This window comes from Electrona antarctica (assembly GCF_951216825.1).
Source record: "Electrona antarctica genome assembly, chromosome: 3".
Lineage (NCBI taxonomy): Eukaryota > Metazoa > Chordata > Actinopteri > Myctophiformes > Myctophidae > Electrona > Electrona antarctica.
In genome coordinates, this window is record NC_136808.1 from 5,962,449 (window position 1) to 5,988,640 (window position 26,192).

The following is a 26,192-nucleotide window of genomic DNA, read 5'->3' on the forward strand; positions in this document are numbered from 1 at the left end:
TTTTACTATTTTGCAAAATATTTTTGAATAGTTCAAATGGCCAGTCTACAGGCTCACAACGTGTCAATGTAGATTGGCTAGTTGAACTATTCAAAAATGTTTCTCAAAATAGTAGAAAAGGCAAAGAAGTTTAGGTATAAGGGGTTTAGCGGTGACGAAAATGGAGCCCCTCAGAGGTCGGAGCAGAATTGTTGAAAAACGCATCAGTCTGCATGAAGGACCTTAATGAAGGAACATAATAATAATAAAATAAGGGTAATAATAATACATTTAGATGGTACCGTAATGTACAATTTTCGTGAATGTCATTTTTGCTCAAATATGCTTTTCTGATAAATGATACATATTTGTTTTAGAAGCGAGGGTCTAACCCTTTGAACTGTGTTTTGTACTCAGATGTCCTCTTGGTTGATACCAGCGGTTCAGACCCTGAATGTCAGCAGCCTCTCCCCTGCAGAGTTATCTTCTCTGAGTGGCCTGCTGCCTCAGCTGGGAGCGTCCTTCTTGCTGTCGCTTCCCTCACAGCAGCTTCTGGACCTCCTCACACGGCCAGGACTGCCTCGTTATTCCACAGCACAGGTCAGCAGGAACTCAAATTAACCCATTTGACCTGAGATCAGATTCTAAAAATGTCTTCTACATCCTGACAGTTTTCTGAAAAAGCTATGTTTCTATGTCAGTCGTTTATTCGATTTTTCTAAAATAGCAGACCTACAAGCTCGTAGCGCGCCACTCGGTGGTGCGCTATGAGCTTGTAGATCTGCTATTTTTCTAGCTAAAGCATAACATAATGCTAACACCAAAAGGGGTTCCCGCCCAAAATAAATAATAAATAAATAAAAAGTAGTGATTCCCGAAGTTGGGTTCCGGGGACCCCCAGGGGTCCTTGAGGGAGTTCCAGGGGGTCCCCAGCTAAATTATAGTTTGGAACCAAATGGACCCTTATGGGTCTGTAACTCGTGTACAAATGTTCACTCTCAGAGTTAAATTAACATTGATTTTACAATATAAATTGGGAGTCCCAGAGATAGAAATGCCATTAAATGGGGGGTCCGTAGACTAATGCATGTCAAACTGGGGGTCCTTGAAATTAAACAGGTTGAGAATCTCTGCTAGAGCCGTTAAAATCTTCTCTTAAGGGGGTGTCCATGGCATATCTTTTCAAATGGGGGTCTGCGGGCTAATTAGTGTCAATTCGGGGGTCCTTGACGTGTAAATGTTTGGGGATCATATTAACAGTGTTGTCTTCGGTATATACTGTAGTATGAACTTGAAGATTAGTAGAACTTCTATTATTATCAGTTTCTTCTTCTTCATCATCAGGCTTTTCAATTATTATCCAAGATCTCACAAGAAACCAATGTAAGTAGCCTACTCTAGTAGATCTGTTCCATTTTTCCCCCCATTTTTTTTTTCGCCAAATATTTTCTAACTGGCTGTGTTGTTTCTTTTGGTGATTCTCTCCCCCTGCCAGCTTACCATGGGAACACTGTGCAGGCTGAAGCCGCTACACGCTGGTCTTTCCCCCGCCGTGCTGAGTAACCTCCACTGGACTGCAGAGACCGGTGGAAATAAGGCCATGCATTGCCATTGCTGGAGAGACCTACTGACTGAACTACGGCCTGGCCAAAGAGCGATGCTTTACACGGCACTGCAGGAGGTTGAAGGGGCTCTTATTGTCTTTCTTTTCAGTAGATCACTTTCTTTCTGCTCTCACTGTGTCTGCTGTTAATAACCTGCAGCGACTCTCACTTATCGTTGTCACCATGTCTTTACTGAAGGACAAAGGGGTATCCATAGATGTTGGTTGGCAATGGATACCACTTAAACATCATCAGGGCTCCTTTCACATGCAAATACAGATCATATTACAAGACTTAAAGACTTTTCTAAAATAGCAGACCTATAAGCTCGTAGCGCGCCACTCGGTGGCGCACTATGAGCTTGTAGGTCTGCTATTTTAAATTCAAACAGATGTGAAAGATCTGAAAGATGTTGGTTGGCAATGGATACCAATTAAACATCATCAGGGCTCCTTTCACATGCAAATACAGATCATATTACGAGACTTAAAGGGCCTTGCTTGATAAATACTAAACTACTACTACTACTACTACTAGGCATGACGTCGAAAAAGAAAAAAAAAAAACGTCTTCTGAAAGAATATAATATTCAAAGATTTGTGCCGCATTTTTATGATTTTTCTAAAATAGCAGACATATACAAGCTTGTAGATCTGCTATTTTTCAATAGCTAAAGTATAACATAATGCTTAGTTAAAACACCAAAAGGGGTTCCCGCCCCAAAATGGGTTATAAATACTAAACTATACTACTACTATTACTACTACTAATATTAATAAAACAATTCATGTAAAGAGAGGATACGGTCATTCTGGGGCATGGGGCGACTATTGAAAATGAATCCAATGCTAAAGTTTGATCCATCTTGACCTGATGCCTGTTTTAGGCGGGAAAAATGTCTATGTAATTATTATTTTTTTTTTTGCTTTCTGTTTTTGCGTCCACAGCTTCTTCACAGAGACGTGATCAAGGACATCCGTGCGCAGCTACAGTGTCTCCTCCCTTTCGTCCCCCTGAGGAAGCTAACCGAAGACGTGGACGGAAACACGATCCTCAGACACATCAGCACGTATAGAGACATGCACTGGTCTCATCAACAGGTTCACTCACTAGTTCCAAACATGCTCTTGTTGTGTGACTTGCAGTTGCTAGATTGACACACCAATCTGACTCCCGACAGACATGGTGCTATAGCTTGGACCCAGGCTCCCATTAATCCATTTTGGGTGGGAACCCCTTTTGGTGTTTTAAACATTATGTTATAATTTAGCTATTGAAAAATAGCAGAGCTACAAGCAAGTGGCGCGCTACGAGCTTGTAGGTCTGCTATTTTTGAAAAATCGTGAAAATGTGGCACAAATCTTTAAAAATATATTCTTTCGGAGCGAACGTTTTTAACTCAAATCTTTGTTTCTGGGGGAGGTCCTTGGAACAACAGACGGGGGTCGGCGGCCAAATACATATATTTTTGGGGGTTCTTGACATGAAATGGGTTTTTCAGATAACTGTCAGCATCTAGAAGACATTTTTGTAGAATCGTTCCCAGGTCAAAATGGGTTAATCTGAAACTCATTGGCTATGCTTCAGACGAGCCATTCAGGATATTATATACTCCATACACATCAACTGCCATCAAGCTAATTAGTTTGGATGTAGTACAATAGTCTAGAGAAGGGGGGTATGGATGAATTATTAATGGCTACTTTAAAGAGATTTTGTCACGGCCAGCAGTGCATTATATTAGACTGCTTTCATCACCCGTCCTGGGCCAAATTAATCTATACATATACGGAAAGAAATAAACTCTTCCAGCTAGTTTGAGATATAGTATGTGACAGACCCCCCCCCCCCCCCCCCCCCCCCCGCCATTCAAGAATTAAACAATTTAGGCCTGACGTCGAAAAATTAAAAAAAACATTTTCGCCCTGAAAGAATATATATTCAGAGATGTGCGCCACACTTTCACGATATAAAAAAAATAGCAGACCTACAAGCTCGTAGCGCGCCACTCGGTGGCGCGCTATGAGCTTGTAGATCTGCTATTTTTGAATAGCTTAAGTATAACATAATGCTTAGTTAAAACACCAAAAGGGGTTCCCGTCCAGAATGGGTTAAAAGATTAACATGTATTATTGTTTGTGTTTAGTTTCAATAATGAGAACATAGGATGGGAAAGAAAGTGACAAATAAAATAAAACCCCAACAAACAACAATCTAATACTTTTTTTCTGTCTTGACTATATAGGCTCAGCTTCTGTTCAATAAGGTCCAGGGATTTAGAAACATCACCAGAGCAACTCTTGAGTAAGTTGAAATGAAATACTGATCCCCGGTGATTAAGTCCTCATTTTGTGGTCATATACTGTGCAACAACTACAATGTTTATTAATATATTTGAAGGAATTTGGGCCATATTGCTGGTGGAATGAGTTGTGACTATCTGCGGCTCTGGACCAATCAATCTGACTTCCCAGGGTTGCTTCAGTTTGTCAGCCGACAGCCTGGAGGTGTGAGACCTGCTCTGGTGAGAAATCTGTTTTTGAAACTATGTTCAAAAACAAACAAAATAGCTGTTTTTTTTTTCAAGTTGCCTATAATGACATACCTGAAATAGGTACATCGTGTTTAAAGTGGTTAAAGGACAACTTTAGTTTTCATGTTTCAAGGTTCATGTTTTAGGTTGGTATTAGAGAAAGTAAAAGATGAGTGTTCTTTGTTTTTCATTTGCTGCTTTTGTTCATTTTAGGGAATTCAGCTGTTTTTGACAGGGGGGGCGGGGGCATTCGAACATGGAGCTAAATATGTATCTTTTTACACATTTTTATAGCGATTTATTTTTTTATTATTTACTACAGTCCTACTAGACCCCAGGAAATTACATCTGGCCACAAAAGATCACAGGATCTACTGAATGTGAATGGGTGACAAACAATGTTGAGCCATACAACACAGTATGGCATCCCCCTATAGTACCCCCTTCACATTCAGTTCATCCTGTGATCTTTTGTGGCCAGATGTAATTTCCTGGGGTCTAGTAGGACTATAGTAAATTTAAAAAAAGAATCGCTATAAAATTGTGTAAAAATATATATATTTAGCCCCATGTTCGAATGCCCCCGCCCCCCTGTCGAAAATAGCTAAAATCGCTAAAACTAAAGAAAGCAGCAAATGAAAAACAATTAACACTCATCTTTTACTTTCTCTAATAACAACCTAAAACATGAACCTTGGTTGAAAAAAACTAAAGTTGTCCTTTAAGTTGTTTTAATAATTTGGCGTCAGGGTTATATTCCAAAGAGAATTGATTTATCGAGAATTTATCGATTTATTGAGAATTAACATCTGTTTGAATTTAACATTTGTTTTGCCTTTGTTGCTAGCGAAAATGTATCGTGGAAGAGCTGAGCAACAGACCAGACATAGACCTTGGTAGTCTGAGCTCGTGGTTTGCCGCAAGATTACCGTAAGCACCAGATACGCATTACTGCATATATATTTCATTTGTGAATGTTTTTAATCCATATAATAATACTTTTGTTTCCAGAGCGAGGATGATAGAGAATCTTTCCAATACATCTCTCAGAGCCGTTCTGGATCACATCCTTGGACACTTTGCTGATTTCCTGAAACTGCCACGTTATAGACAGGAGACTTTAGCAGGGAAGACCATTACTGTTCTGGTAATAATACAAATAAACAACTTATGTTATATTACTGTTCTCGTAATACAAATAAACAAGTTATGTTATATTACTGTTACATTACTGTTCTCGTAATACAAATAAACGACTTATGTTATATTACTGTTACATTACTGTTCTCGTAATACAAATAAACAACTTATGTTATATTACATACATTGCATTTGCAACATACCGGTAGTTCAGTTGATGTTTTTAGAGGATAATTAGGAATGAAATGTTCTTTATTGGCCATTTTAACATATTGATCACACAATGGGACACTGCATGTATTTAATCTCTCTCACACACTCTCTCTCTCTCACGCACGCACGCACGCACGCACGCACGCACGCACGCACGCACGCACGCACGCACGCACGCACGCACGCACGCACGCACGCACGCACGCACGCACGCACGCACACACACACACACACACACACACACACACACACACACACACACACACACACACACACACAGTATTTTGAGATGATTCATGGCTTACTCATCTGCTATTACAGAAGTAGCCTCGGTACCCATAGGCTTTTATTTCCGTTCGCATTCGTCTCAGAAGTGAAAGCCTGCATGGGAAACGCGTTGGAGAGTCTTGTACAGAAGTGGTGTTTATCATTCTTATGTGTCTCCCATCTCATACAGGGCCCTCCACAGGCTGTGGCTGAAGGGAAGATAGACAGTGCCACCCTTGAACTCCTCGGGCCCTTGCTCCCTTTTTTGGACCGTGATAGTTTGGCCCTGGTGGACAGAAGTGCCCTGGTGCTGCGCCTCGATGACATGAGAAGCTACTGCCTTCCTCACAAGGCTCTGAAAGATATCGGTGTCCTTATTACTAAGAGGGATTTGATGGGGTAAATTAAACATATATCTGTTGTGTGCTTATGGAATATATCTCTGCTGTCGGGAGGAAACCTCATAACTCCATTTGTGAGGTTTTTGCTATTTTGGCATAAATCAGTGCAATTGAACACTCTTTACGTCTGTGTGGTGTTTCGAAAATATTGAACCAATGGAAAGTAGTAAAAAGTTCTTTGGACAAAACCTCTTAACTCCATTGGACCCTCAAAATGTCTGCTAAAGCAACTAACTCCACCACCTCTCCCCCTCTCATAGAAGTAATTGACAATATATAAAGTTACAACACCAACTTTGATGAGGCTGTATTGCTTTGTTTTAAAAATACATGGTTTTCTTAATTTATTTTCTTATTTATATTTTTAATTTCCTGAAAATAGAACATTTTGGAGTTATGAGGTTTCCTCCCGACATCAACGATATGTAATATCACACCTGGGTCAAGAATATCGGAGACTAATTTAAACAAAAAAAATAGGCGAGCTACTGCTTTGTGTCTATGTTTGCGTTTTCAAGAAAACATGTAGCCTCTGTGCAGTAAGTTACTGAATAATGCAACAGTTTTGAGTGAAAAAGCCCATGAAGGAAAGTGTCAGATCGGAGGCAGCGCATTCTGGAGGTCAACTGTTCATGAACTTTGAAAACGTTAGGCAGGAATGATATTCACTATATACTATGAAATTAAATAGGGATGCACGAATAATCGGTAGCATAATCGGAATTGGCCATATCGGCCATACAAATGCCGTATCGGAATGCTCTCAAAATAATAATAATACAGATTATTGAATCTGTTTTCACCAGCAAAAAAAAAAAAAAAAAATCTACATTTAATTTGTGTACTCATCTCATATAGGCATTCAGTTGTGAAAACACACACACACACACACACACACACACACACACACACACACACACACACACACACACACACACACACACAACACACACACACACACACACACACACACACACACACACACACACACACACACACACACACACACACACACACACACACACACACAACAATTCATTCGTTGTAGTACAATTGTGCTAATTTTTATTTTTAGTGCATTAAAAGGTGAAGGAAAGGTCAAATAAAGCCCTAGTCATGTTAATAGGCAGTATAATAGGCACCTATATACACCCTTTGAAAGGCAACATAACAGTTGACACTTGTCAACAACTGAAGTTTTTTTTCAGTTGTTCACTCAGTGTGAAACTCAAGTGATTATTACAAGACAAACAACTTAAAAACAAGCTATTGTGTAAATGTGTACAGCGATGACACGGATGGGAACACACCTGTGGAGGATGATGACTAACAAATATTTCACTAAACAAAAGCCTTTGGGTAAGATGTGGTCAAAGCCGTCTTTCAACATTGTGTCGTAACCAGCATTTGTTGTGTTGTGAAAACGGCCCACAGGTCACATCGCCACAACTATTTCCAGAGCCACGCAGAAGGTGGCCACGTACCCTCTTTTAATTGGCTTGTTGCTTTTGTATTAAGGAAAAAACGTACATTATACATTATAAAATCTTGTTGGTCTAATTCAACTCTGTAGTGCACACTTTTAGTATCATAATTTATGTATTATTATCTCTTATTATCTTATTAACACTCATGATTTTACAGTGTGTAGTGTATACATAATGTCAATATATCGTAACAGCACCAAGCTAGAGAAATGAGAAAGCAGACAGTAATAATAAATCTTTTGGACATGCCATCACTAAGTCTAGTCTAACAGATCTTGACATCGTAGTACCAGCTGCAATGTTCCTTCACCTCCCAATTAGTCTTTCGATATTTCATAAATACATTTGCGTTAAGTTAGAACGACTCAAGACAACACACCAAGCGCTTAGAGTGCAGTGGAATACATACAAACATAATGTTATACAGAAACAACTAAAACAAAGACACTTGGAAAAGTATTTACTGATTGATTGAATCATAATTAACAGGCTTTGGGCCAAGCCCCTAGAGCCTATAGGCTTGTTTCCATTGTGGTCCTCTGTATAATATCGGAAACGGTCAGAATCGGTATCGGCAGTTTTGACCCTGCAAATAATCGGAGATCGGATATCTCATATATGTCATAATTTCATAATCGTGCACCCCTAAAATGAAATGCTTGATTTGTCATTGCATGTTGCATGCATGTTGATGTTGTAAAAGAAGACTTAATGCTTGTGTTTGTATGTTTGACAGGGAGCCATCAAAATGGGACGCCGGGAATGTCGAACATTTGGGTAGACTAGTGTTTAGTCTCTCGCCGAAGCAAATCAACTCTATTCCACTGGTGAGCGCATAGTTGACGTTTTTTTAAGTACATTTTTTTAATAATATTTGTATTGATTTTTACATTTTATGACAAAGACAAGACAGGAAAACAAAAACAAAAAACAGACAGCTCAGCTCAGACTGTGGAACAAAGGACACAGTTATACACATATACCCATTACCTACATCGAACCAAAAAATAAAATACAAAAATAATATACAAATATGGACACATTGAGTTTGGTGCTTGAAAGTCTAGATGGGTTAACAACTCCAGAGAAAATGTAAGAAAATAAATACATAACAATAACATACATAACTTTATCCATCAAGGTTAGTGGTATCGCTTCTGTCCAGGAACCCTATTAAGTACATTTTTAATTGGATTTCATTTATATGACATTATTGCATGGTTTGCAGCATACAATCTTTGTTTTTTTCTTCCTGATTAGTCAGTGTTGAGTAAAGACACAGTGGAACAGGTCCTGTTCGGCAAGAATCACTGGGAAGACACGGACGTGGGCAAAGTCTGCATAACCCAGTGTATGGACCCATTGGACCAGCAGAACCAGAGAGAGAAGACTCTGAACTTTCTACGAGGGATTGTCAGAGCACGCAGCAGAAGAGCTAAAGGTTTTCCCCACTGATGCAATTATTTTGATTATAGTTTGATTATAGTTATTACTATTGCTATTGCTATCACTCCAGATTTACTGTAATTCAATAACCGTGAATTAACTTTTAGCGTGATTGTTTTGGCACTTTAATGGTCACTCATGAAGTCACACCCAATGGTAGCATGGTGAGATGCTTCTCAATTGCAGGGACGTGCAGAGAGTGTTAAAGGCTCATACATACTCCAGTTTTTGGTGATAGCTTATCACCGCTGTGTAGTTTTTAAAGGGTTGGAAAACTACACCATTATGTCAGTCGTGGTGATGATCAGCTATCACCGCGGACACAGACCCATCTCTCTGTTTTTACTATCAGACAAGTCTTTTCACCCCGTTCACTGATTGGTCTAGAAGTTGGGTAAACCACAGGGAGGCGGGGTCAATCCTTAAGGACATCACCACGAGTATGATGGCCTCAACTCTTATCACCGTTTTAGGTGATAAGCTATCACCTAAAATGGTGATAACCTATCACCAAAAACTGGAGTATGTATGAGCCAGAGGGGCAGGGGCTAAAATCCCGTAAGAGGGCACTTTTGGACAAAATAATTGCGAAAATAGCAGATCTACAAGCTCACAACGCGTCGCAGCGCGATGCGTTGAGAGCTTGTAGATCAGCTATTTTTGGGGCGCAACCCAGCACTCTTTAGCTATAGAGATGCGGTGCATACGACATGGATTTCTAAACAAATTTGTTCAACGCAAAATGCTGCGTTCAAGTTCAGGAGACTTCGGGGGAAAAAAGCAATTCTCCTGAACGCTGCCTTCCGGCATGGCATGGCATGGAAAGGAGAGGAGAGGAGGGCATTTGCATTTCTTTCACCGTGTAGTAAATGCTGCATTCGTGGTCTGGAAAGGGCAGTTGTTTTACAGACGGGTAAAAGGGCAGGGGGCTGAAGCCCCCTTTGATGTCTATAATGTGTGCATGTCCCTGCTCAATTGATTGTTCCATCTATTTACAAAGCACCAAGTACACTTTTTCCTCTGCGTAGTTCCAGTGCCAAGCTGTGCGGACATTCGAGGGACATTCCCTTCGGCTTGGACGTCCCTGCAGCTTAGCCGCATGTCACTGGCGGATCTGAAACAGTGTGTGGAAGTTGTCGGTCAGGACGGCTCACTGAGTTCTGACCAGCGCAGAACTCTATGGTTAAAGATCAGACAGGTCAGTGGTGTTAACCCAATTTGACCTGAGATCAGATTCTAAAAATGTCTTCTACATCCTGACAGTTTTCTGAAAAAGCTATGTTTCTATGTCAGTCGTTCTTTGATTTTTCAAAAATCGCTATGAGCTTGTAGATCTGCTATTTTCCAATAGCTAAGGCATAACATAATGCTAACACCAAAAGGGGTTCCCGCCCAAAATGGGTTCATACTTCATACATCATACAATGAAGTACAAATTATATAAAATTGCAATGTCTAAAGATACTATCAAAAGCTATGGGAATCAATCACTGCAGAGCTTCTCTGCATGATCTTCAATAGTGTTTAATTTTCAGTACATTGTTCGCTGTTAATTTATGTATGAATGCCTCGGCGTTACAGATCAGCCAATCTGGGAACCCATCGGCAAAAAAGGGGGAAACATTGTTTTCTTTTGAGCTCTGAATCTGTCTTGAGAGATTACATAACAGCTGACCAGCGTCCAGCTGCATGAATGAAAACATGTTTAACCATCAACACAAGAAAGACACTATGGTTGAAGTATGATCTGGGTGTTCTGTTCATTCTTACCAGGCCTACAGTCCAGTGAGACACCTGAGCCCAGAGCAGGTGCTGTCTCTGGGTTGTGTGGTGACTGAGATGGGGGAGAGGGAACTGCAAGACACTGATCTCACTGATCTTGGAGTACTGGAACAACTGGGGACACTGACAGGATGGAGCCATAAAAAAGTGATTATTTATTTATTTTGCTCGACATAGAACTTGAATTCAATGAGTGTCTAAAGACGTATGGCTTAAAGGAGAATTCCATGCTAGAAGGATTTCTTACCTTTCTTACCTTTCTTTGTAGTTGTTACGTCCCCGCCAAAGAGGTCCAGGTGTTTTTTTGTGCAGAAACTCCTTATTGGCTATTTCCCCTACCATAAGCCCTCAATGAATTGCATTGAATTGAATGGGAATTGAATGGGGCTATGGGGTGTGCTAATTCGCTTATTTCCATCGAAATAAGTAGTAAAGTGTGCCACTTGGGATATTATTTACATTATGAAGAGAGGATATATACAAAAATATAATGATTTTGAGCGATGGAAATAAGCGAATTAGCACAACACTCCATAGCCCCATTCAATTCCCATTCAATGCAATTCATTGAGGGCTTATGGTAGGGGAAATAGCCAATAAGGAGGTTTTGCACAAAATAACACCTGGACCTCTTTGGTGGGGACGTAACAACTACAAATAAAGGTAAGAAAGCCTTCTAGCATGGAATTCTCCTTTAAAATTATTGATGATATTGCCTGTGGTATTTGTAAGCTGTAAGTGTCGTTACAGATGAGAGCAGCAGTTGTAGGCATGAAGCGGAGGCGAAAGCTGAAAATTGAGCAGTTGTCTGCAGTCGAGCTAGCAACTCTTGGCCACCTGATCTGCGGTTTGTATCCCTCCGAGATCAACAGATTAAACCCCTACAATTTGAGGTCAGTCAAATTCTTCACAATGCATTCCACTCTTCTGCATTCGGAATACTAACACATATATTAGGAGGGGCTATTTCATAGTGCCAATTTCATACTTTTTGAATGTCATTAAGACAGAACTCTTGCTTAAATCTCAGGCAGGTCTGTGGTATTAAAAAACCCAATTTATACTCACCATACAAAGTACAAATTGTACAAAATGTGTAGCCTGATCAAAGCTTTTGAATATTACAAATCCTGAACCTATCATTTAAAATGACAGCATGGCAGCTCTGTTCCTACGGGAGATAGCCTTGCCCTGCACAGAGCAGCAGATGGAGGCGTTGGCGAGCCGTCTGTCAAGCCCAGATGCCTTTGGTCCAGTCAGTGCCTGGGGACCAGAAGTATTCACTGAGATTGGTACCTTGGCAGGTATTTTAGAGCAACTAGGGTGCATTCTTTTGAGATTTTGATGTGAGAAACATCCATGAGTATCATGCGATCAACACTCATCATATTATTGTCTGTCTTTCTACAGTGGGTCTTGACGACATGGTTCTGTCAGCTCTGGTGCAAGAGCAAATTGAGGGAATCACCCCTGGAACTATTACCTTGATTCCTCCAGAAAAGATGGCTGTGAGTTTATATACGGTGTGGATTTGCATTAGTGTAGCCGTCTAGAAGAGGCTCTCTCTCTCTCTCTCTCTCTCTCTCTGTGTGTGTGTGTGTGTGTGTGTGTGTGTGTGTGTGTGTGTGTGTGTGTGTGTGTGTGTGTGTGTGTGTGTGTGTGTGTGTGTGTGTGTGTGTGTGTGTGTGTGTGTGTGTGTGTGTGTGTGTGTGTGTGTGTGTGTGTTTCAAACTGCTTGACCGATCAGCGCCATATTTCTTGTGCATATTGCTAGTATAGGACAGTGAAATGACAATTTAATTTTAAGAAAGAAAGAAAGAAAGAAAGAAAGAAAGAAAGAAAGAAAATAAAAAAGTCCATTACTGCATGAAGAATAATGTACTATAAAAACTGGTCAAACATTGGCCAAATTGTCATAATCCAAACGGTTTTGAAAATTGCAAATCAACAGACTCGCGTTGCGAGGCGTTGTGAGCCTCATTGTGATCCGTTGTTGATCTGCTATACTTTCACAATATTTATCTGTGGAACCGAGTCAAACTAAATGTAATGCCTCAACTCCTATATTCCACCAAGTGCTGGTCAGGGTGGGGGGGTCCCCAGTTAAAATATTATTATTTTGGGTGGTGAAAAAGGGTGAGAACCACTGCCATAGCGAACTGATTTCAAAGGATGTTCACATGAAGTCTGTCATGATCATCTACACTGGAGCCATGCCATAACCCATAACCCATAATGGATCACGATTTATTTCGTCAGCAATGTTATCTCAGTTATAGCCACATCCTTATACTGTTGCATTAACCCTGAGAGTGTAAAGATAGGATTCTGCGGTGTGGGCCTATTTTTCCTGCATTTCTACCCCATGATCGTCTCTCCAATTAAGTCGTTTCTGAATCCTATACTGTTGGTCCCTGTCACTGCCTCATGGGCGGACCTCCATGTGCCTCCTCCAATATGGATTTGCCAGCTGCAGGAGAGCAAAACACACGTGGTCTCCTCCAGACTCCAGATGCCTTCCCTGCTGAACAGCAACAGACCAACTATAGCAGCGGTCACTAGAGCAGCAAGGACAATGATCTCTGACCGGCTTCCCATCAGTGAACACAGCCAGGAACACAGCCCGTTGTGTTCACTGGACTATGAGCGCCCGGCCAAGCCGGAGGCACCGTTACTCGGCACTGGATCCGGTTCTCTGGTTCTAGGTGGTATTTTACTTTTGGGGACACCCAGATGCCCCCAAGATTTTGCTGTGTTTTTGTGTGTGACTGTGTGTGTGTGACTGTGTGTGTGTGTGTGTGTTTTTTTTTTAAGTGACTATGTGTGTGTGGCTGGCTGGGTGGGTGGGTGGGTGTATATATGGTGATTGCAGGTGTGCCAGTACAGCACAGTGACAGGCAGTACAGTACAGTACAGTAGAGGGTACAGTAGAGGGACCCCCACACGGTAACTCTGTCATTTCTCAACCGTTTCGGACGCGGGGCGGCTCGCCGGAATCGGGCCGGCACCCTGGGTGCGTTCCTGTGGGTCTGGAACTCCCCCCCCCCGGGGACCCCCACACAGAGTTGCACCACTTACTGATTTTTTTTTTTTACTAGTCATGATGATTAGCACGAGTCAATAATATACATAAAGTACTTTATGTCTGCCTCATGTATTAGTGAGTATTTGTGTAACGTGCTTGCCGGCAGGTGGTGTTCAGCGCAACTCAGTTGTCTTGGCTGAGTGTGGAGCAGGCCTGGGCAGTTACCGAGGAGCAGTGGGCAGGGCTGGACAGGGGAAAGAGACTCGCTCTTACCCAAGCTCAATACGAAGGAGACATCCAGTACGAGTCGAGAGGTGGGCCACTTTCAACCTGGCATCCAGTTGTTTATGACAACTATACCCCTTCCTCCTCCCCGAGCAAAATAGCAGATCTACATGCTCACAATTGTCAATAAGCCTATCTCACAAAATTTCCCCGCCCCCCTAAATACGCCCCCTTTCGGGGTTAGTGGTGATAGCGTGACGTCACTCCATAGACACTACATGTTAACCGAGGTAATTTAAGAAGTCTACAACTTTTGTTTTCTCAAGGTAAGGTTTGTTCTATCTGTTCGACCTGATTTACCATCTTGTTTGCTTCATAATAATATTGGTCTGTCACATTTTTACATTAGAAAATGTACTTAGATTCTCCAGAGAAAAAAACGTGTAAATGCTCATGTTAAAGACACCACTATTTACCGGAAGTGGGCGTGGAAAGCGGGCTGTGAGATAGGCCTAATGCTAGATTGATTGATTGAGTTAGCAGTTAGCAGAATAGGCCTATCTCACAGCCCGCTTTCCACGCCCACTTCCGGTAAATAGTGGTGTCTTTAACATTAGCATTTACACGTTTTTTTCTCTGGAGAATCTAAGTACATTTTCTAATGTAAAAATGTGACAGGCCAATATTATTATGAAGCAAACAAGATGGTAAATCAGCTCGAACAGATAGAACAAACCTTACCTTGAGAAAACAAAAGTTGTAGACTTCTTAAATTACCTCTGTTAACATGTATCGTCTATAAAGTGACGTCACGCTATCACCACTAACCCCGAAAGGGGGCGTATTAAGGGGGGCGGGGAAATTCTGTGAGATAGGCTTATTACAGTACATTTCAAGCACAACTCAATACAAAGACTGTTAACTGTGAGTGGACGACCCCATAAACTATTACACCAAAGAACAGACCATCATAAAGGAGGTAAAAAGGGAAAATAAACATACAGTTATATACATTGCAGCCGTCCGTAGGTGCCCTTTGAGAGCGGTTTTGAAGGAGTCAAGGAATTTGCATGTCTTAATGACTGTTGGTAGGGTGTTCCACATTTTGGTGGCATAGGAGCGAAAATAATTTAGTCCCTTGTTTGTGAAGCTATCAGCTATCAGCTATTTTTGCTGTTTGTTACAACTTTTCATGCACGAAATATTCACAGAGCATGGACATAATTTCCATTAGCGCTCTCCTTCTGTGTGTTCATGTTCTGTTCATTTACTTTCACAGGGAGGAACGTTGCTCCAGTCGCATTGAATACAAACATCCTCACTATATGCTCATTGGCTCTGTGCCTTATGTTATGGCAACTATTTTAAAATACACAAACTCATTTGTATTTATTGTCCTTTGATGTCCAAATGGCATGGACACACATTTGTACTTAAAATAAAGATTTTTGAAATGTGTTACATAACGTATGTGTGATGGTCTTGTGAATGATTCACTCCTTGTTGTGCACTGCAGCACTGCTCACCAAATACATTTGTTATTTAATAAAAAAAATGCGCCAGATTAAATCTTTTAAATTACATTTTTGCACAGCAACAATAAACTGAATTGATATAAACTGCTGTGCATATTTGTGTAGCATAATGTAGATAGTCTTATACAGCTGAAGAAATTATTATGCATTGACAATCCTAACAAAAAAGCCACCCTAAGAATACTGATGCCAGGGCCCGGTTAAATGCTTTATTGAAGCACTAAAAGAACCCGGCCACAGACTGTATAGTCAATGAGAAAGTCTATATAATAACAGCCTTTAGTGAAAAATCCACTATCTGACCGTGGCAATTTTGTGACAATAGATGGCGCTGTTAGGACGTCTGAAAACTGGAGTCAACAAGGATGACTATGGATCCCATAGTCCAGGTGGATTGTTGCGCGAGCCGTGATTCGCTAGTTTTTGTTGTCACTGGTAACTGTCGATTGACAGCAGTTTTTAATGAACATGACATGTCAATTATTTGATGATCGTCACAATACAATAAATAACGCTGACGAAAGCAAGCAACATTCACAGTAGTCAACGCTATATATATATATATATATATATATATATATATATATATATATATATTGTAAATAATTGTATATATATATATATATATATATATATATATATATATATATATATATATATATATATATATACACACAATTATTTACAATTATACAATAATATTAATTAATTTATATTAAAAGCCTATAGAAATCAAGCCATTCAGGATCCTGGTGGTGATTCATGGCCATAAAACCTTTGATTCTGTGATTTAAAAAAATATATATAATTACTTTTTTAATGGGAAAAATGAATGTCCCATTTTTCAGTGGAACCCGAAAACCACGCCCACACTGCATGCTCACAAAAAAACAGTAGTTGCCTTGACAACCAACCGTCCGCGCTATGGGACCGTATGGGCGGCTCCTACGTTACGTTTGCACATCGCCGCCGCCGCCGCCGTGGCGTGACGTATTTCCTGGGGGTGGTAACCGCGGACCACTCAGCTGTATAGTGGTTATCATGACTATTTATAGTGTTCAATTGGACGTTATCTCGTCCCACTCCCGCTGTGTTTATTACCGTGTCATTGAGGAGGGGGACAGACATAACTAGCCCCGGGAGGACGGACACCATGTAAACGAAACCCCGGGTAAGTTACAACATAATGCGACTTAAAGTTTCCCCCGTAATGTATAGTTCTTAAAAGGTGTGTGTGGCGACTATTCGTTCGCCGTGTAAACGCCTCCGTAGTTGCCTACCTACGACGGCCGTCTCTCGCCGAAAAGAACGGGCTTTATTGTTACCTTGTAGGTTTAAGTTATTTTCGGCAAAAATGTTACGATTAGGTCTCAATAAGCTTTTAGCAGCTTGTTGTGATCTCCGTTCTTCTTCTTGGGGGCTGGCTGGCCCTGGTGCCGCTGGGACTGGCCGAGAGAGAGAGAGAGAGAGGAGCGCGTGTTGTCCAATGTATTGATCCAGTGATCAGTCAATGTTGTTGTTGTTGTTGTTTAGTTACAGTTACACTGTATATATCGGCTCCTTATGGACCAGTCAACACGCATGCTGTTATGTGGTGGTGGTGACGTCGTCTTGTCTGTCTGGCTGCTGTAGAAATACCCGCCTGATGATCTGTCTGTCAGTCATCACTCATCAACCAGCCAGTCAGTAAATAAATATTATGATGCATTGAGTGGGGGGTTCGATCCTCGGAGGTAGGATCCTAGAGGAATGATGATGACAGAACTGAGTGAGTGAGAGGAAGCAGTGAGGAGGACATGTGAGTGTGAAGTACATTGTTGTATCCTGTTGTTGCTGTCATATAACAACACAATGAAATACAGTTCAGTTGTAGCAAAGCAGAGGGAAGGACTTCTCACAAACATGCGAGTGAAGTCTCTAGAGGTCCAGCCAAGATATTGATGCAAAAATGATGTCTACACATGAGGTCAGTCAAGTTCTTTAAAGTAACTAACTCCACCACCCTACAGACATGATGCATTTTGCACTTGCAGAGGGCAAGTTTTTCTTGTTTCCGAACTAAACTGACTTGTTGTTGTCTATATGCTGTAAGTAACACCGGCGGCCAAGATACTTTATGTGTGCGATATAGATACATTACTGTATATTTCACCGGGAACATCCTAGTGATAGATGGTGCATATGCAATTCCTAAATCCCAAAATCTAGGTGGATTTTCGTACTTAGCTCTAGAACTCCGTAATGCTACTGTTGGCCTAGTTCTCATCAGAATGTCACTCTGAATATGCGTTATGTAATTGATGTTGGGTGTTTATTAGCTAGCACACCCACACAAATGCAACTGCTGCAGTGGATTTGTTTAGGTGTGTTTTATGTTGCCTTACAGCCAGGGATCCATGAACTCTCTTAAAAGGCGAAATGCTGTCTGTGTAAGCAAACTTTTTTCTTGTTCTAATGCAAATGGGGCATTGAGGGGCTGTGGGGGAATGGGGATTATGAATGTACTTGACATTGGTATATGCTTCATAGCAAGAGCTCGTCTTCCTGGCTTCCAGTGCTCCCAAACTTGTGTCTCTGGACAGCAAAACAATTGTCTTTTATTGCATTAAGTACATTTAGCAAGGAATTGTTCCTAGACAGTTGCTCAAAAATACACTAACAAACAGTATGCAGGAGGATTTGTTTGTAGGCCTATATTAAATGAACAAAACCCCTATCTATCTAGGAATTTGTGTGTATATATATATATATATATATATATATATACATCAATGATTTATTCATTCATTTTTCAGTATTCCAGTATGTGATATATGAGAGATGTGATAAGAGACATGTTATATTAAAAGACATGTAAATTACACGTATAAACATGTTGTAAAGACATCTATGTTTTGCAACCCCTGTACAGTATGAGCTGTAATGCTTCAGTTTGAAAACAGTTTGGATGAATGAGAATAAGCACTAGGAATGTGAAGTCTTTAAAGTCTTTAGCTTTACAATCACTTATCGCACTATACAACTGACTATCAAAGTCCAGATCTGAGTTAATGATGGGGAAATACAACATTTTCAGTTGTGCTGAATTGTAATGGAAGGTAGTTAGTCAGAAGGCTGACTAACTAAAACAAATCTGAAAGTGAAAAGTTTGGCACCAGTCAGAAGCATTGGGTGCTGAAGGCGCTCTGTCAGCTTTGACAGCGATAGTCCTGTGGCGATCATTAGGCCTCTGATGTATTATTTAGTCCAGAGTCAGGTTAATTTCAGATAGCCTTGTCATCATTTTGTATGATGCTGTAGATGCACTTTTGTGAACGCCGGGACAGACTTTTTAGCTTAGGGTGGGAATCCCATATTTTTTCAAGGCTATACTAACTGAGTATTTGTAAATCATTCCCCAGGACCGATGCATTAAATATTATGTTGCCGAACTTGTCGTTAAAGTAGGTGTAATAAAAAAAGACTTATTTGCCTAGCTAGCTATTTCATGACACGCAGTAACTTTCCTCCAAAATGTTTGAATATAGACTTGTTTGGCTTAATCATTGGAGTCATGTGTCTAATATTTGCACTCCTTGAGGACAGAATCCAGAAAAATATACACAGAGTTGCTTTATTTCACACTTTAAATATTATTAGTGGACCATGGACCACTACTTGAGAAGCAGTGAACTAAATGACCCAGTAACCTTAAGATTATGAGTCAACGGAGTCAGTCACTAGGAAGTCTGAGTTCAAGAGATTCCACTGAAAAGGGAGTCTGAATCTCAGGAAGAGAAAGTGTCATCATTAATCGGGAAAGTCAAATGAGCTAATGCTTTTTCCTTTAGTATAGTATTACTATTGAGTATATTACTATCTTGGAAAAATATTTTAATACTGGCACACCCACAATCACCATATATACAGACTTACAGTTAATATGTGCGTGTGTGTGTTTGTGTGTGTGTTAGGTTGCGCACAGGTGGTGAAAAACAACCATGCTGTTTTCGTTCTCAGACACACCCAGCCACCCACCCACACGCATAGCTCCGTAAGGGAGTGGTTGCACCACTCACAAATAATTAAACTTAATAAGTTACTGGCATTTAGTGGTGAGTTGTTGTGACCTGTCACTCAAAGTCGAAAGATAGTTGACATTGTTTCTTAGGGAGCCGTTAAAGGGTAGACCTTTTGTCATTCCATAGTATGTGACTTGCATGTTGACGTTGAAAGCCTGCTGAATAGCTGAGTGGCTCCGATGAGGTCACAGGCGGAGTCTGTACTTTGAGCCATGCTTTCTCTGAACGTTACGGGGCAGTTTTACGTGCTTTACATGCCCTGCCCATCCCTTCTCATTTGCACTGCATCCTTTAGTCAAAGAACACTTCTCAGGAGGAAGGTGAGTGAGGTTAACCTACCATGGGAATTGATGTCTTCTGGCGTATGGGGTATAAAAATATAGCCTAAAATAGTCTTTGTTTTTAGGCTACATGACTGTCTGTGACTGTGTGTGGGCTAATTGGCACATTTTTGCAGATTCATGCTGGATTAAGTGGCCAGTTTACGCTGAGCCAGTCAAAATTTGAAGGGTACAGGCAATCATTCTTGTTTGATTTTGATTAATTTTACAAGGTGATTTAGGAGGTAGTCAAACGTTGTAACTTTGTGTACAATGTGCTAGTTTGAATCTGTTAGCTAAGCTCATTTTAGTTGTTTCTGTATAACATTATGTTTATGTATTCCACTGCACTCTAAAGCGCTTGATGTGTTGTCTTGAGTCGTTCTAACTTAACGCACATGTATTTATGAAATATCGAAAGACTAATTGGGAGGTGAAGGAACATTGCAGCTGGTACTACGATGTCAAGATCTGTTAGACTAGACTTAGTGATGGCATGTCCAAAAGACTTATTATATAAGACTGCTTTCTCATTTCTCTAGCTTGGTGCTGTTATGATATATTGACATTATGTCCACACACTGTAAAATCATGAGTGTTAATAAGATAATAAGAGATAATAATACATAAATTATAATACTAAAATTGTGCACTACAGAGTTGAATTAGACCAACAAGATTTTAGAATGTATAATGTACGTTTTTTCCTTAATACAAAAGCAACAAGCCAATTAAAAGAGAGTACGTGGCCACCTTCTGCGTCGCTCTAGAAATAGTTGTGGCGATGTGACCTGTGGGCCGTTTTTTCACAACACAACAAATGCTGGTTACGACACAATGTTGAAAGACGGCTTTGACCACATCTTACCCAAAGGCTTTTGTATAGTCATCCTCCACAGGTGTGTGCCCATCCTTGTCATCGCTGTACACATTTACACAATAGCTTGTTTGTCTTGTAATATTCACTTGAGTTTCACAGTGAGCTTTTTTTCAGTTGTTGACAAGTGTCAACTGTTATGTTGCCTTCCAAAGGGTATATAGGTGCCTATTATACTGCCTATTATCATGACTAGGGCTTTATTTGACCTTTCCTTCACCTTTTAATGCACTAAAAATTAGCCCAATTTTACTGTGTGTGTGTGTGTGTGTGTGTGTGTGTGTGTGTGTGTGTGTGTGTGTGTGTGTGTGTGTGTGTGTGTGTGTGTGTGTGTGTGTGTGTGTGTGTGTGTGTGTGTGTGTGTGTGTGTGTGTGTGTGTGTGTGTGTGTGTGTGTGTGTGTGTGTGTGTGTGTGTGTGTGTGTGTGCTTTAACTGATTTATTGAGATTACTTACATTAATTAATTACAGAAACAATAGTGCAATTAAACAAATGTGCTTAGTTTTTGCACCACAGCGTTTTGACTGGCTCGAGACAAATGTCTCTCTTCATGTCTACACTTTCATTTGACCAAAATATCTGACCGTCTGATTTTGTTACATCATAATTCGCTAATTAGGACAGGCAGACTGTCAGGACAGGCAGACAGGGACTCGGGAGGAAGCTACAGTATTATGGAGTTCTACCAACAAAAAAAAGAAAATTCTTTATTTTATTTTTGAGTGGTGCAACCACTCCAAGGAACAGCAATGTCCGTGTCCGTGTGACACCTACTGTATGTGACTATGTTTGTGTGTGACTCATGAGTACCAGTAGGGGCGCTGTCGTGCCAGAAACAGAGAGAGAGAAATAGTGCTGCACTGTTGCCTGCTAATGAGAGCGAGAGAGGGGGGGGGGGGGGGGTCTAAGGGGGGGAGTTGCACCACTCATTTCACACGGGTGTGATTTTTATGGTTCCAATGTGTGGCTGATTCTATCTAGACTAACACTCTTGGAAGAGTGAGAATCCAAGAGTGTTTCTCATTCAGTTCCAAAACTCTTACTGCAGATGTGTGATCTAATCTTTCTTGCACTTGTCCTTGTGCTTTCCCACTGTTTTCCTCACGTGATCCGTGTGCATTTTGTGCGGGAACCCCTTTTTGGTGTTTTAAATATGTTATAATTTAGCTATTGAAAAATAGCAGATCTACAAGCTCATAGCGCGCCACCGAGTGGCGCGCTACGAGCTTGTAGGTCTGCTATTTTTGAAAAATCGTGAAAATATTTATTTCCGAAAACTGGAGGATTTAGACGATTTTTTTGTTTTAATTTTGAGGTCAGGCCTAAATGGGTTAAGTGGCCAGTTTACGCTGAGCCAGTTCCAAAACTCTTAATGCAGATGGGTGATCTAATCTTTCTTGCACTTGTCCTTGCTTTTCCTCAGGTGATCCGTGTGCTGTGACGGTCCCCCCCAACCACCCACCCACCGAGTGTCTCTCTGTGCTCCTGCATGTACTGTTGGCAGCCCCCCCAAGAGAGACGCTGTGCAACGAGACTTGAGAACCTATGGCTTTAGGCCCTCCATCTCCCTCCTTGGGCCCTAGGCTCAGACTGGTCGATTTGCTGCTGGGTGGGCCACTTTTGGTCTTGCTGCTGGCCGGCCTGCAGGGCACAGCACTGGGGCAGAAGGTCTACACCAACACGTGGGCCGTCCACATCTCCGGAGGTCCAGAGGAAGCCGACCGGATCGCCAGCAAACATGGTTTCATCAACTCGGGACATGTGAGTTAGACTTTTTTTTTTTTATTACATTTTTCATATTGTTCTTCCTTGGGGTTTCATTTCCCTTCTCTAATGCTCCCTGTTAACTTTTTGCTGAGCAATGGCAAAATATTTACGCTCGCGTAAACGGTGCATAACGGCACTGGGGGCATTCGCAGTGTTTGGAATCTTTTGAGGAATGCCTGGTATTGAAGTGCTTCAGACTGTTCACTATAACTGCTGCTGTTCGTGGAAAGTATTTAAACTCCGATTTGTCAGTTGTGGGATTATACAAGTACTGAAATCTTAAAATGAATGAGCTGAGCTAGCCATTATTTTTCTTGTGCATTCGTGTGTATAGTCTACTGTATCCCGGCTCCTCCTGTCCACATGTCGAAGTGTCCTTGGGCAAGACACTGAACCGTACATTGCCTCCAATGAGTCGGTCGGTGTGAGCTCGCCACCATTAGTGTGTGAATGTGGGAAGTGAGGACGCTGGCGTGAATGAACCATTGTAAAGCGCTTTGAGCACTTGGAAAAGCGCTATAAAAATGCAATTCATTATTACACAGTAAAATCCTCAGTTTAATCAAGAATGTACAAATTTGGTTCAATTTGTACACTTCTCTTGAGTTAAATTAACAGTAGGTTTTACTGTGGATAAAAATCACTTTGCTTGGAGCCGTGGCACGTCTAGTAGCTATTGTGTATATTCTATATACATTGGTCTGCCTTTGGTGGCAAAAGGATGACAAATAGCCCCTGGGGGCTTGTTTGAAATGTGGTCCATTGTACTCAATTCATCGATACATTTTGGAATAAAACTCAGTCACATCATATGGTACATTAATTTACAGAGATTGGAGGGGTGGGGGGGGGGGGGGGGGGGGCAGAGAATTCTACTATCAAGATGTTAAGCTAGTATGTTAAACTTTATAATAAGGGTAGCCATTCTTTTTAGATTAACGCCCCCCCCCCTCCCAGTGAGCTGTTAAGTTCTTAAGAAGCATACTATAGGGCCTTTACTGTTCCTAATATATGTAAACGACATGACATCAGCTCGTGACTGCAACTTGTTCCTGTTCGCGGATGACTCGGCACTGCAGGTTGAAATGGCTCTCAGCTCTGAACTCGGTAGAACGTTCCAATTTTGGAGGTCTGTCTTGTCATGGACATAAAAACTGGTTCTGAACTGAACCGGTTCCCAACCGGTGGAAAAGGGGCCACAGAGCACTTACGGGTGGCTGCGATTTCGAAACTGACCCCTGTAAAAAAATAAATAAATAAATAAATCGCCTATGTCCCCCCCCTCCCTTTTTTACTTTCTTTAACTGTATATATGATTATTTTCTTTTTTTCCTTCTTCATATATTGTATGTCTCTAAATATTGAAAATGGAGGACCCTGATTTAAACAAGTCTTAGTGCTTTTTATGGTTTTATCCTTGCAGCAGTTCTTGTATTGACTTCTGTTTGAAATGTACCCATTCTACAAACTCATGAATACAATAATCAATCAAAATTAGTTTTGAGTTTGGGTAGAAAACTCAATCTGGTGGATTGTGCAGTCCGGGTAGGGAATGAGGCATTACCCCAGGTGAAGGAGTTCTCGGGGAGGACTGAGAAGGAGATCAGACGGAGAATTGGAGTGGCAAGGGCGGTATTGCAGTCGCTGTACCGCACTGTTGTGACGAAAAGAGAGTTGAGCCAGAAGGCAAAGCTCTCTTTCTGCCGAGCAGACCTATGGTCATGAAGTGTGGGTCATGACCGAAAGAATAAGGTCGCGAATACAAGCGGCCGAAATTAGTTTTCTATCGAGTTTCTATCTACCTTTAGAGATAGGGTGAGAAGTTCAGTCACACGAGAGAGACTCGGAGTAGAGCCGCTGCTTCTTCGCCTGGAAAGGAGCCAGCTTAGATGGTTCGGGCATCTGGTTAGGATGCCTCTCGGGCGTCTCCCTAGGGAGGTCCTCAAGGCACGTCCCACTGGGAGGAGACCCCGGGGCAGACCAAGGCGCAGTTGGAGGAAACGCATCAACTCACTGGCCTTGGAACGTCTCGGGATCCCCCCCAGGAGGAAGTCACTAATGTTGCTCTGGAGAGGGAAGTCTGGAGCACTCTGGTGGAGCTGTTGCCCCCCGCGACCCGACTACGGATAAGCGGTTGAAGATGGGATGGATAGAAAACTCAACAATGTTTCACTCAGACCTGAGCGAGTGGCCAGAATTTGAGCATGGTCATTGTGGTCATGATCTAAAATGTTATTCATGTTCTGAATCACAGAGTGCAGACCAATGAGTAATCTCATTCCTTGTCATCCTTTAAATATGTTTTTGGTCTTGACCATGGGGAACCAGGACCTCAGAGGAGATGAGATGACGAGATGAAATGTAGCCTAATACCCACAGACTTTGTTCAGGACTTTAGAATCCGTTTGTTGACTTTGAGAACGCTGTAATGTTTGCCCTATTGCAACAAGTGGGGCACACGGGTGGGAATTAGTTTTTTTTATGTTTTGACTTAGGGAAAACAGTGTTTTGAGCTTAATATTTAACCGAGCAGCAGCTCCAGTAAACTAACCATTCTAAATCTGTAAAAATCCAATAGTTTGTTGTTTATTTTAACCGTGGGTATGTCAAAACTACAACATATATGCTCAGACATGCAGAGTGAACAAACCTTTTGTTGGACACTTTTTTTATAGGCATGTCGTCTTCTGCTGAAGTCTCCTGGCCTGTTACACATTAGGAATTAGAAGCTGCTGTCTTTATTCAGTAATATAATAACGCGAGTACCAATATTCTCAGCGCCATGGTTCAGTACTTTACTGTACTTCTGGATTGCGTTTCTTGTTTGATAGTGTTTGAGGTCTTCCAAAGTGGAGGCAACCTTCTGCAGAATTAGGGCTGTTTTATCTGTCTCATGGGTTTAGACAAACGTCTGTCACTGGTGAAAAAAAGGAGTATATTTCTTTTAAACCTAACTTCTTCCTTTCACAATTGTATAGAGACCGTATGATGTCCAATTGATGGAGCACAGTGGTTTTAGTGTATTGTTTTTGGCAATGGCTTTTGCCTACTGACATTCATTTAGTGATTATCATCAAACCTTGAGCTTAACATTGTTGTATTTGGCTCTATTTTAAGCATACATCTTGAAGTATTTCTTCTAAGAAGGTAACGGGGAACCACAATGACTTGACACTGGACTGCAGAGTTTCAACCACAGATCAGCCTTCAACACCTCTGTGGTGGTTGGTGTCTGCATACCTCATCTTCTGTTTGTGGATCTGCGATGCACTGAATGTACACCCCACTCTGAAACCCATACCAGAAAACTCACTGTAGAGAAATGCCAAGTTGGCAAAGAGATGTCACTATAAACCGCTGAGAGAATTCCTGGTAAAAATACCTCCGTTTCTTTTTTTTGTTTGGTTTTTGGGTATTGCCACAAAACTTTGTTGTACAAAGTCTGACAATGTTGATGCTCCAATGGGCTGTTTAAAAAGCAATGCACGCAAGCATTCTCGGCCCAGCCCCCCCACTTAGTTTGCATAGTC

At 41.2% G+C, this 26,192-nt stretch overlaps 2 protein-coding genes across 2 annotated transcripts in view; both read left to right on the forward strand.

Moving 5' to 3' along the window:
* The window catches only part of LOC306920634 (stereocilin), a gene marked incomplete at its 3' end in the record, with an annotated part of 35,793 nt that extends 13,359 nt beyond the window's left edge, over positions 1-22,434 (forward strand). Inside the window, exons 12-29 of the mRNA XM_079497443.1 lie at positions 397-579; positions 1,324-1,362; positions 1,475-1,660; positions 1,743-1,790; positions 2,531-2,652; positions 3,984-4,107; positions 4,964-5,046; positions 5,128-5,263; positions 5,927-6,135; positions 8,361-8,451; positions 8,885-9,065; positions 10,099-10,268; positions 10,844-10,999; positions 11,603-11,745; positions 12,008-12,156; positions 12,263-12,360; positions 14,044-14,191; positions 22,319-22,434. Coding sequence (XP_079353569.1) covers positions 397-579; positions 1,324-1,362; positions 1,475-1,660; positions 1,743-1,790; positions 2,531-2,652; positions 3,984-4,107; positions 4,964-5,046; positions 5,128-5,263; positions 5,927-6,135; positions 8,361-8,451; positions 8,885-9,065; positions 10,099-10,268; positions 10,844-10,999; positions 11,603-11,745; positions 12,008-12,156; positions 12,263-12,360; positions 14,044-14,191; positions 22,319-22,434 — 2,382 coding nt within the window. The remainder of the gene's footprint in view (positions 1-396; positions 580-1,323; positions 1,363-1,474; positions 1,661-1,742; positions 1,791-2,530; positions 2,653-3,983; positions 4,108-4,963; positions 5,047-5,127; positions 5,264-5,926; positions 6,136-8,360; positions 8,452-8,884; positions 9,066-10,098; positions 10,269-10,843; positions 11,000-11,602; positions 11,746-12,007; positions 12,157-12,262; positions 12,361-14,043; positions 14,192-22,318) is intronic.
* The window catches only part of furina (furin (paired basic amino acid cleaving enzyme) a), a 132,844-nt gene continuing 123,285 nt past the window's right edge, over positions 16,634-26,192 (forward strand). The window contains 2 exon segments of the mRNA XM_079497965.1: positions 16,634-16,808; positions 22,319-22,656. Of these exon segments, the coding sequence (XP_079354091.1) occupies positions 22,441-22,656 (216 nt within the window). The 5' untranslated portion in view covers positions 16,634-16,808; positions 22,319-22,440.